This window comes from Chelon labrosus (assembly GCF_963514085.1).
Source record: "Chelon labrosus genome assembly, chromosome: 1".
Classification (NCBI taxonomy): Eukaryota; Metazoa; Chordata; class Actinopteri; order Mugiliformes; family Mugilidae; genus Chelon; species Chelon labrosus.
The window spans coordinates 616,060-629,151 of NC_140337.1; the positions used below are offsets into that span (position 1 = coordinate 616,060).

Below are 13,092 nucleotides of genomic sequence, written 5' to 3' on the forward strand. Positions count from 1 at the left end.
TTTTTTTTTTAAAGTAATGCAATAGTTACTTTCCCTGGTAACTAGTTACTTTTATAGTGGAGTAAATCAGTTACTAACTCCGTTACTTTTTGGGAGAAGTAACTAATAACTATAATTAATTACTTTTTAAAAGTGACGTGCCCAACACTGGTCACTATACACATGTACAATGAGATTAAAAGCCAACTCCAATAACATTGCAAAAAACAGTGTAAAAATTATACAATACAAAATAAATATAGGTAATATACAGTAAAGAAATGGCCTGAGATGGTACAAAGGTAAGTACTGAACAGCCAGAGGTTAAAAAAAGAGGTCTGAATACCCAAAACTGAAAAATAATGTACATTTCAGAATTATACAAAAAGGCCTCTTTCAGGGAACACCAAGTGGGTTAACAATTTAAAGCTGTTCTGCAGCAATGAAGGTTGAATCAGCCTTGAAAGCTGGTGCTACTAATTCCTACAAGTGTTCCAACTTTTCTTGGTTACTTACAACCCCCTCTGTCTGCATAAAAGCAGTGTTGGAACACACTGTGGTATCAGACCCTCATGAGCATCAGGTGAACAGTATTGTACTGCAGAAAGTAGTGTGTTTCTACAAAAATGGAAAGAAAAAGGCAATTAACAATGGAAGAAAGACAGACCATCATAACACTTAAAAATGTAGGTCTTTCCTACAGGGAAACTGTAAAGAAAGTCAAGGTGTCAGTGAGTACAGTTTTCTTCACCATCAAAAGGCACTCAGAAACTGGGGGAAACTCTGACAGGAAGAGGTCTGGCAGACCCAAAGCCACAACTGAATCAGAGGACAAGTTTCTGAGAGTTAACAGCTTGCGTGATAGGTGGCTCACAGGACAACAGCTTCAAGCACAGCTTAATAGTGGTCGCAGTAAGCAAGTCTCAGTTTCAACTGTGAAGAGAAGACTTCAAGCTGCAGGTTTGACAGGACGCGTTGCAGCAAGAAAGCCATTGGTAAGATGTCAGAATAAGACACACAATAAGAATAAGAGGCTTGCCCGGGTCATGAAACACCGCCATTGGACTACTGAAGACTGGAAGAAGGTATTATGGACTGATGAATCAAAATTTCAAATCTTTGGTTCATCACACAGGATCTTTGTATGCCGTCGAGTAGGCAAGAAAATGGTTCCACAGTGTGTGACATCAACTGTCAAACATGGAGGAGGAAGTGTGATGGTCTGGGGCTGTTTTGCTGGATCCAGGGTCGGTGACTTGTACAGAGTGAGGGTCACCCTGAACCAAAACGGCTACCACAGCATTCTGCAGCGCCATGCAACACCCTCTGGTAATAATAATAATAATAATAATAATAATAATAATAATAATAATAAATTTTATTTATAAAGCACTTTACATCAAAGATCTCAATGTGCTACAGTTGGTCAGAGATTCATCCTATGCCAGAACTACCTCAGGAAAAAAGAACAAGATGGTAAGCTTGAAAACATGGAGTGGCCAGCACAGTCTCCAGACTTAAACCCCATCGAGCTGGTTTGGGATGAACTGGACAGAAGAGTGAAAGCCAAGCAACCTACATGTGCCACACATTTATGGGAACTTCTGCAACAGACTTGGGAAGAACTTTCTGAAGAATATTTGATTTCTATCGTAGAAAGAATGCCAGGAGTGTGTTCAGCTGCTATATCTGCCAAAGGTGGCTACTTTGATGAGTCAAATGTTTAGAATACATTTTGGTCTATAAACTGATTCCATTTCTTTTTCAACTCAAATTGCTTATATGTTCTATGCTTTCATTTCAGAGTGCAATGAGACACTAAATTGAATAGTTTTCAGTAAAAAAATGGAAAAAGTGTGGTGTTCTAAAACTCAAGGACAAACATTAATTGCAAGAACTAATTTGAGCATTTTTACACTAAGAAAGAGTTTAACATTTTCCCTGTATACCCACTCTACCTCACCACTATCAGCATTGGGCACTGGTAAAAAGTCGCTGTTGTTTGCATACTTTTGATTTGAGGTCCGCTACGATAGCAGCCCTTGCAGCTTCAGTATACTTCTCGTATTTAGCTTTGTGCAACGTGTTGTAGCGGCAACTTAAATTGAAATCTTTAATGGCAGATAACGTCTCAAAGCAGACTAAGCACATAGGTTTGCTTTTAAATTCTGTGAACAGATAATCTTCTTCCCATTTCACCTGAAACACACACAATTTCTTGATCAAGTTTTCTCTTTCCTCCGCTCTTAGCCATGGCTCAACGTCTCTTCTTCACTGGTGGAGAAGACCCGGCAGAAGCGTGTACGAGGTGGCGTCTGCATTAGAGGCGCTATCTAGTGGCCAACTGTGTCATTACAGCTGATTCAGTGCCGCAGAGGACACATTTTTATAATTTTCAGAAATTAATCTAAGGGCCACTTCGAGTGAGGTCTCGGTTTGTGTGTGGCCCCCGGGCCGCCAGTTGCCCATCCCTGTTGAAAGGTATTGCACAGTGTTTTTTCAGTAGTGATTGAAGAGAGTCTGGGTGTTGGGGTGGTTGGACTATGAAATCAGTTAATTTGAGAGTTCAGCGTGGTTTTGGGAAGAAGCTGTTTTTAAATCGATTTGTTTTGGACCTGATACACCTGTAGCGCCTTCCTGAGGGCAACAAGAAATAGGTCAGAGCCAGGGTGGGAGCTGTCTTTGGTGATGATTATGGCTCTGCTGAGGCAGTGGGAGGTGCAAATGTCCATCAGGGAGGGGAGAGGGCAGCCAGTGATCTTCTGTGCTGCCTTTACAACTCTCTGGAGCCTCTCCCTATCTGCGGCAGTGCAGCTGCCATACCATACTGTGATACAGTATGTCAGCAGGCTCTCGATGGATGAGCGGTAGAAGGTCAGTAGCAGGTTGGAGTTTAGGTTGTGCTTCCTGAGAACTCTCAGTGCAGCCGCTGCTGAGCCTTTTTGATGACTACCGTGATGTTCTCTGTCCAGGAGATGCCGGCGGAGATGAGGACGCCGAGAAACCTGAAGGTATGGACCCTCTCCACACACTCGCCGTTGATGTAAAGGAGGGCTGGGTTGGTGCTGTGCTTCCTGAAGTCAATGATGATCTCTTTGGTTTTCTTGGTGTTCAGAGCAAGGTTGTTCTCTGAACACCAGGCTGCCAACTTCAGGACCTCCTCTCTGTAGGCTGCCTCATCACCCTTTGAGATGAGTCCGACCACTGTACTGTCGTCAGCAAACTTGACAAAGCGATTGTTGTTGTGGGCCGAACTGCAGTCATGGGTGTAGAGGCAGTACAGGAGGGGGCTCAGCACACAGCCCTGTGGGGAGCCGATGCTCAGTGTGCGGGTGGAGGAGAGGTGGGGGCCAAGTCTCACAATCTGGGATCGGTTGATGAGAAAGTCCTTTATCCAGGCACATGCGAGAGGGGGAAGGCCGAAAGTGTCCAGTTTAATGATGAGTCTGTCCGGGATTATTGTGTTAAAGGGTGAACTGTAATCCACAAAGAGCATCCGGACATAGCTCTGCTGCTGCTCCAGGTGGTTCAGCGCAGAGTGGCGAGATACTGCTATGGCATCCATCTTGTGAAATAAACGTTGATAAGTGTGTGGGAATTAAAGAGTGAGGGAACAGGATGCTAAACGCAGACACACACACACAGAGGAAATAATCCTTGCATTGTAAACCTATAAATGTTGACACGGGGGGCTATGATGGCTCTGTTTGCATAATGCATTACCTCAGCCATCACCGCAGTGATCTGCTTGCTCGTTGTGTGGAGACTGTGGTTAGCATAATATGTTTGTATGATGACTCCGGCTGTATATAAACATTGATGAACCCTGTGACGTCAACCATGAGTTTTCTCAAAAGCAGTTTTGAAGCTCAGTGTGGCATCTTCAGATGTTGCCATCTTGACAGTACCTACTTCTAGTCACAGCTAATTCAAAAGCCCTAACCCGATGCTAAGAACCTGTGTGGCCTTGCATCTTAATTCAACAAAACATCTTGATTTCATTTAAACTGGTGAGAGCTGTAAAAGTTCTCCCATGTACAGTTGTTATTAATGCATGAATTAATTATAGAAACCAAAACCATTTTTCGTTTGAGACTGTAAACATGTTTATTTCTACAGTTATGTTGGACATTTTAGCATGAAACCAAGCCTTTGAAACCAGCCTCTAGTGGACATTGGAGGAACTGTAGCTCTTGGCACTTGTCCAACACTCGTCTGCCACCCATCAGTTGCTGACCACCCTGTCAGCAACACAACCAGGTCTTCCGAAGCAAAAGTCAGACTGTCAGACTTAATAAATAAAAATAAAGTAAAAATTCCTTCCCCTACAGTTGTCATGAATGCAGAAAACGTTTTTCCCTGCAGTAAACATGTAAACATTTTAAAATGGAAGTCAATGGGATTGATTTACTTTTGGAGCCAGCGTTTAGTAGACATTTGGGAAACTGGAGTTTCGGCACGTACAAGATGGCTTTATTTTTTAGGTGTAGCAAGTGCTGCTACCATAGTAACTATGTAACTCTAAACGGAGCCGTAATTTACAATCTGATCATCACGTTGTTCTGTAGAAGATTTGAAAGTAGCAGTTACCATAGAATCTCCTTTCTAAGCTGGGCAGAATGAGGCTACTGAGGACATTGGCGGAGCAACACACAGTGTCTTAGAGGCAAGAGAAAGTGGCGGTAACGAAGTGCTTGGTGAGCTACATGACAACATCTGCTCTCTCCAAAACAAACACCCCAAGGCATTTTTTGTGATACCTGCAGACTTTAACCACGTCAACATAACAGATGTTATATTTGGGTTTTACCAGCATGTCATCATACCGACTTGGGGAAACAACACTCTGGTCCGGGTGTACACAAACAGACCTGGGGCCACCCCTTACTGAACACAATTAAACCAACAACAAAGACAATCACTGTGTGGCCAAATAACGCTGGCTTGAAGCTACTGGACTGCTTTGCTTGCACACTGGCAGATCTTCAGGGAAGCAGCAACCAACGCCGGTGAGGTAGACCTAGAGGAATACACTTAATTTGTCACTAGCTACATCAGCAGCTGTGTAAATGACATTACCTTCACAAAAACAATTACCGCCCACTGCAAACAGAAACCTTGGCTGAATGCTGAGGCCAGGAGTCTTCCGAGATCCAGGGACTTTGTGTTTAGGGCAGCAAGAAGGAAATTGACCGCAGGCATCAGAAGAGATAAAGCTGCCTATGCTCTAAAGATTCAGGGTCACTTCTCCACCAGTGACCCCAGAAAAATGTAGGCAGGCATAAAGAACATAACAGACTACAACAAGAGACACACAGAATGTCCAAGGGACCCCAGGCTGCGTCCTGAAAGAGTGTGCTCACCAGCTGTCAGAGGTACTGACTGACAACTTGAATGACTCCTTCTCCCAGAAAAAGGTAACATGGGCCTTCAAAATCTGCCAAAATCATCCCTGTTCCTATGTCCTCAGCAGTGTCATGCATAAATGACCACTGATTGTCCAGTGGCTCTAACTCCTCATCAGTATGCATACAGGAAGAACAGAGTCACTGTAGATGCCATCTCATACGTGGGCAGCAGAGAGAGAAACCTACATCAGTCTACTCTTCCTGGATTTCAGCTCCACTTTTAACACTATCATACCACAGACACTAATTTATAAACTGCAGACACTTGAACTCAACCCATCACTATGCAACTGGGTACTGAGTACCTCCATCATCAAGTTTTCAAATGACACACCTGTGGTGGAGCTAATCTCCAGTACAGACTTGATGTGGCGCAACAGGAGGCTTGGTGCAGAGCCAACTAGGGCTGGTCGATTTTGGAAAAAATGAGAATCACGATTTTTTTTGGTCAAGATTGAAATCACGATTCTTCAAACGATTCTTTTTGAGTTGGAAAATAAAATGCATTTATTCGGCATTTCGTCAAAAAAAAAAAAAAAAAAAAAGGTGAACTGTCCCCTGCGCCCCCCTCCTCTTTCCCTTTCTCACGCACACCTTCTGTGCATGGCACCTTCTCAGAAAGCAGGGGCGCCTGCAGCTGCAGGGGGCGACAATTTGCCAGTTCCCCACACAGATATGACAGATAATAGAAAACCATGTAGTGGCGCAGATGTATTAGTTTATTTATTTATTTTCCAAGTGCTCGTGCCGCCCCCCTTGTGTCATGAAAAAATGCCGCACGGGCGACTGCCCGGTTCGCCCGTACCTAAAACCGCTACTGGGTGCAGATGTGTTGCCATACAAGAGAACTTGTTTTACCCTTTTTATCGACCAAACGGGACCGCGCTGTTTTCTGAATAAGATGCGTGTTGCAGGTCACCACACATACACACACACACAGAGCTCGTGGGGCCACGTTGAATGCTCTGGGGGAGCGACTGAATTGCGCATGCGCGTCTCTTTCAGGAAAAACCTCACAGACAACGGAAAATGGCAAAAGAATCGTTCCAACTCGATTTTATTAATTTGGAGATCGTTTGAACCAAGAATCGAAATTGTGATCAAAATTCAATTAATTGCCCAGCCCTAGAGCCAACAATCTCTGCATCAATGTGAAGACAATGAAAGAACTGGTTGTGGACTTCAGGAAAGTTGGTAGGATTCCCGTTGCCCCTCTTTGCAAAGGAGGAGCTGCATTTAAGGTTGTTGCCAGTTATGTTGCCAAATATGTGGGACTGAACATCACCAATCTCTTCAGCTGGCCCATCAAAGGCTGTACTTTCTGAGGAGGTTCAAATGAGCTGGCCTGGGTACTGCAGTCCTCACATCATTCTACAGGTGTGTGGTAGAGAGCATCTTCACATTGGGAGTCCCTATGACTTCTATCATGTTGCCATCATTTTTCAGCTGAGGACGTTGGTGCACAACCCACACGATGGTGACTCGCGCCAAAAAGCATACCCTTATTAAGATGTTACATTTTAAGATGGATGTCTATTGGCGTGAAGTTGCTTTTGGAGCCAGCCTTTGAGGAAGGGAGAATTTTGCAAGCAGGATTGTGAACCAGCATTTGGTGTCCAAGTTCTCTGCTTTTAAGTCCACCCACCTCACTATGACTTCTCAGCTGTGTCGCACCTTTTTTTTTACACCACTCTTAGCTCCAGCATGTCAGCATGACAGAGGCGGCACAGTGGTGTGGTGGTTAGCACCGATGCGTCACAGAAGAAGGTCCTGGATTCAAAAACAACTGGGGCCTTTCTGTGTGGAGGTTGCATGTTCTCCTTGTGTCTGCATGGGTTCTCTCTGGGTACACCGGCTTCCTCCCACCATCCAAAGACATGCCCATTTGTGATTACATTTTCAGTTATTTAATTCATTGAAAATGGGCGGCACAGTGGCGACGTGGTTAGCACTGATGCCTCACAGCGAGAAGGTCACCGGTTCGAATCCATGGGCCGGCTGGCCTTTCTGTGTGGAGTTTGCATGCCTGTGTCTGTTCTCTCCGGGTACTCCGGCTTCCTCCCATCATCCAAAGACATGCTCGTTAGGTTAATTGGTGATTCTAAATTGGCCGTAGGTGTGAATGTGAATGGTTGTCTGTCTCTGTGTTAGCTCCAGCAGACCCCCGTGACCCTTAACAGGACTAAACGGGTATAGAAGATGAATGAATGAATTCACTGAAAATAAATTTTCAATGAATCACACACTGATGATGGGAGAGTTGGACCACTGTGCAAAGCCTTCTCCAGCACATCCCAAAGATTCCCAGTGGAGTGCAGGTCTGGACTCTGTGGTGGCCACTCCCCTGAACCACTCTTTCACAGTTTGAGCCCAATGAACCCTGGGATTGACATTATGGAATATCCCCATGTCATCAGGGAAGAAAAAAATCCATTGATAATAACCTGGTCATTCAGGATATTCAGGTAGTCAGCTGATCTCATTCTTTGGACACGTAATGTTGCTGAACCTAGACCTGACCAACTACAGCAACCCCAGATCATAGCACTGCCCCCACAGGCTTGTACAGTAGGCACTAGGCATGACTGGTGCATCACTTCATCTGCCTTTCTTCTTACCCTGATGGACCCATTACTCTGGAACATGATAAATTTGGTCTCATCAGATCAAATCCAGAGTCCAGAGTCCAATCTTTGGCCAGGCAGCGTATATCTCTCTACTGGCCTAGGAAACCTCCAGAGGAACTGGAACGTGTTGCTGGAGAGAGGTACGGTACGCCTGGAACTCCTACTTTAGTCTGTTGCCACAGCAACCTGACTTTGGAAACGTGCATGAAAATGGAGGGATGGATTTTTGTATAAATCGTATCATATAAAAACCCTGATTCCTTTTGCCAGTGTACCTGTATGACTATGCGTTGATTATTACATATATCTAACAACATACTCTACACTTTTGAACATTAACAAAAGCAGACTTATGTTGAGTGTGATGTGCCTTTTCAGCATCGCTTCTTCTCACAGCCCTATCATAGCACTTAGCACTTTACTGTAATGGAATCAATGGCGAATCAATACAGCTATTATCTAAAACAAACTACACACCTCATAAATATTCAGCCCACCACTTGGCTGTCACCCAGCAATGGATGTGTGCTCAGCTATGTGTACTGCAGAGCCACCATATGACCCATAATTCAAACTTCAGTTTGAATTATTTGTCCATTGTGGGACAAATAAAGGTTTTTCTTATTCTTATTCTTTCTTATCCCTGCTCTTGTAGATTTGCATGCGTCACATGAGAAAAAAAGACACGTCGGCTGGATGAGCCCCGCATTCAACTCGACACTAAAAATCTTTACCATATCATTATCTGGTGCAACGATGCATAAGAGTTTGTGTGACTGAAAGTTAGAATTAGGGTTAATGCGGCAACTCTTACACAACTGTGTGAAATATAGTATTCATGAGAATCCAGCATTTAAATAAATGTTTACATCAATGGTGGCTGATATTAACACAGTAAGCAAACATGGCTTTCAGCAAGGTTGACAGTATTTATTTACCTTCCAGGGCAGGGCTCTAATTTTTTCCAGATGTTTAATCTTTGACTGTGTAGGACTAAGAGTCTACATCCATGCTATCATATGTGTGAGGCTGTACAGAAAAGTATGAGCTAAATGCTAACATTAATATGCTGACATTCTCAAAATAACAACCGTATCTGCCCAGAAATATGAGGTAAATACTAACATTGGCAGCTGGTATAATGCTTTCTATACTCACCATCTGAGCTAGCATGCTAACGTTTGTTAATTAGTTGATGTTGATGGGAAAGTTGCTGCATTCAAACAGGGTCATATTGGTTTCACAAGTAAAGCTCATATAAATAGAGAACTATTGTGGTTTTCACAACCAGGTCTAACAACATGTGATATGTTTGTTGATGTTTTCAGAAGTGGTGGAGTGGAAAAGTAAGTTAATGTATTGTAATTTTGTAAAGTTTTCTTTTTAATGTAAGATAAGATAGGTTTTATTTGTCACATGCACAGTTACACATAGTACAATGCACAGTGAAATGTATTTTTGTACCTGCAGCCAGTAGTAAAAAAGTACTACAGTAAAACAGTAATAATTGTACATAGCACACAAGGTAAACAAGATAAGTGTAAATGTAAAACTGAGAAAAATAAAATAAAATAAAATATAGATTGTAATATAATATAGACTGTAAACTTGAAATGTAAACTAAGAGGGGGTAGCTCTTATTGATACACATTTACAGTATTCGAAAACAGCTATGTGACTAATGTTGTAAAATACACATTTTTATTATGTTTTTGATTACCAACATTAAGTTACACACTCGTCAGCTTACTAACTGTTATCCTGGTTGACTTCTAGAAGGCAGCAGTTGCCTAGCAGCAGTCTTCTCACAACTTACAGCTGATATTAGCTCTTGAACACCAAATATTTTGTGTACACAACTTCCCATGTCGTAACCACAAGCTCAAGATTTCCATTTGAAGGCAGCATGACGTCAGAATGCTGCTAACAGAAATTGATTAAACACATTGCACTGTGGATTTAAGTGTGACAGATTGGATACTGTTGAAGCCTTGGTGCCTGCACGGCCAAAGCAACAAATACATTTAATGACTTACTATAAAACTGTAGACAGGTGTCAAATCATAAACAGACACTACACCTGAGTTTGAAAAACAAATACTTGGGAACCATAAAATCACCACGTGTTGTGCATTAACCTTTGTCTTACCCTTTTTTTTTTACCTTATCAGACCCATAAACACACACACAAATAAGAGAATATCTATTAAGACACAGCAAACCAACATCAAAGCCAGCAAAAAAGGTGACGTAGCCTGGATCACTTGAATGCACCGCAAAGACAAGGCAATAGTGAGCTGACAAATACCTGCATGAACGGCAATATGTCTTCATGCCAGCAGGTGGCAGTAGTCTGTATTCATCGTTCAAAAGAGGAAACGGGAAAACACTATTATTGCTATAAAGAGTCATACTGGCCTCTCCTGAATCATACTGATCAGTTAGTTTACAGTTTATTCATTTTAGATGAGTAGAACAAATGTGTCACGCCTCTCAGTGTCTTTGTCTTGACCGAAAAGTTGGACTTGAACACACCACTAAGACTACTTTCTCAGTGAAATTTCCAAGTTTAATCTATCAGCCAACAGCCAGCTGCTGCAAGTTCTGCACCTGAGAGGAAATACGTCCTTATACCAGCAGGTGGAAATATTTGTGGATTTGAATGATGAGATAAAGACAAAGATGTAAAATGAGGAGAGTCTTCTGTTTGCCCTTTGTCTTTTTGCTCGCTTTGCTCTCTTCTGATTAAATTCTCATGCTCTGGTTAGCTAAACTGAACAGCAATGAGAGAAAAAACAGCTGTCATCGTTCTGGCAAGTGGAATTTTGTGCAGGACCCACCATCATCACTACAATCACAGATCACACCATTGGCTTGGTGTGTAGCATGCTTTTCAGAGACCTTACTCACGTTGAGAAGGCATTGTTCTGTCTCTCACAGCGAATGCCCTTGCAGTTGTTGGGTTCCTCTGATGCCTTTGTCTCGTAGTAGAAGTACAGCTGGTTCAGACCATTAGCAAATGCCAATAGGACCTACATACAAAGACATACAAAAAAATCTCACAGACATTTCATTTAAATATCCATACTAACACCTACAGTAACCATCTAGTAATTTCCACGAGCTATAATGTCTGAAAGAAAACAAAACTTTAAGAGTCAGGAGCAGCTTTATTGGTTTTATTGTAGTGAAGGTCTTCAATCACTGTGAACCTAACATTTCATTTTGGTACAATGAATAACCTTCTACTCAACCAGTCCATTTTAAAACACAGTGTTCATCTCAACCAGGACACAACCAGCATAAGCAGTGTTACGTAAAGCTTCCACTGAATAAGTATAATGTAACGTTGGTGCCTTGGGCTTACTGGGACTGATTTGAAGACTGTAGGGAACAAAACATTGTGTTGTATGTTTGCGGTTCCCCTGAGGAGGAATTAATGAGTCCAGGATGTAACGAAATCAGCCTTCAATGTCCTACCACCAATCAAGGGTGCAGCATGCTGAGGATTAGCTTGGTTTCATCTTCAACAAAGATACAAAGTGTACAGAATTACAAAGATTTAAAACTCAGTCACTGAGAAACACATTGGTTCCTATTGTATATGACTTTCAAACAAACTTCTAAAAAGATCCTCAAGTGAAAGGATTAACCTGTTTTCTTGCGAGTGACAGTGGACTTAATATCTTTGAACTGTTAGACATTTTTCTCACTTTTAAAAGGCCAAATCATAAATAAAAAATATTTTTAAAAATCAGCAAAATGGCTGGAAAGGGGATCCTCTGTGCATTATTTTGTATTAACAGACCATCAAATGTTAAATGAAAATCAAGAGTTGTAGCTATGATAGAAAAAAAACACTTTGGTGGTATCAAGATGAACTACTATTAACTATGAGGAACCAGCTGGAGCGACTGAGACAGTTGGATGCACGAAGCAAACACTGAGTTCACCAAACATCACTGAGTTCACCAAACATTTACCATTGGAAATCACTGTCCACAACTTCCAACCAAAGAAATCCACCATGCGTTAATTTCCCTTGTGGATGAATAAAGTTTATCTAAGTCTAAATGGTAAATGGCCTTGCTTTTATATAGTGCTTTTCTACCCATTGGTACTCAAAGCGCTTTTACAGTCAGACGCATCTACCCATTCGCTCACACAGGCACTCACACATTCACACACCAGTGCCACGCACTGGGAGCAACCCTCTGGTTCGTGGACCTCGTGGAGCCACAGCCGCCCCTCACACTAAGAAGTGTCAGGTGAACCCAGATGGAGTGATAGTATTTTCAAGCCCAAACACGAGCAATATTTTCATGTTCTGCTTGTTTCACTCTGAAAAATTTGTATGAATGAGGATTTGTCAAATTTCTGATTTTACAGGGAAGAAGAAAACTTCTTTCACCATCGACAAGAGAAAAATGTGTTATTCAAGTTATTCTTTAATGTCTGATAACATGTTTTACGCTGTCTGTAGATGGATATGAAACACTTATGAAACTTAAGTTTGTAGACGTCTTACCAGACAGTAAATGAAGAGAAACTTGAGGATGTCCAGCAGCATCCTCCCCAGTGAGATCTGCAGTGGCCCGAGGTGGGAGTTGGCAGTGAAGAGGGAGATGAGTCTGAGCGAGCTAAAGATGTTGGCAATGGCGAACAGAGCCTCAGCTATCAGTGTCGGGTGCCACATCTCCCACTCCTCCCTTGGGCGAGAGGAGTTGTACTGGAGGAAGAGAGGAGGAGGCAGGTTTTTTACATTAGTAGAGTCTGCATTCAACACTGTTATGTAGGGCTGAGTTTAAAAATATCTATTTTGTAATTCAAATCAGTCTAGATCTTGAAAGATCTAATATTGAGTGAAAAAATCCTCCGATCGATTTTTTAAATACACACCATTTCCTGCATCCTATCATTAGAAATCTCGCTGTGGTCTGGTTAGACTGGTTATGCATGACAACTCGCAAGATCACACAACAAGATTAGTCTGTGTTTGAGGAGCTCAGCTCTGAGAGCACCATCAGGCCTGAAAGCTGATTGGATTTAAAAAGTATACTAAAAAGGTTTTTCGGTAA

At 42.3% G+C, this 13,092-nt stretch overlaps 1 protein-coding gene across 1 annotated transcript in view; it reads right to left on the reverse strand.

Moving 5' to 3' along the window:
* The window catches only part of trpc5a (transient receptor potential cation channel, subfamily C, member 5a), a gene marked incomplete at both ends in the record, with an annotated part of 99,857 nt that overhangs the window by 38,910 nt on the left and 47,855 nt on the right, over nt 1-13,092 (reverse strand). The window contains 2 exons of the mRNA XM_084541277.1: nt 10,925-11,046; nt 12,543-12,743. Coding sequence (XP_084397403.1) covers nt 10,925-11,046; nt 12,543-12,743 — 323 coding nt within the window. The remainder of the gene's footprint in view (nt 1-10,924; nt 11,047-12,542; nt 12,744-13,092) is intronic.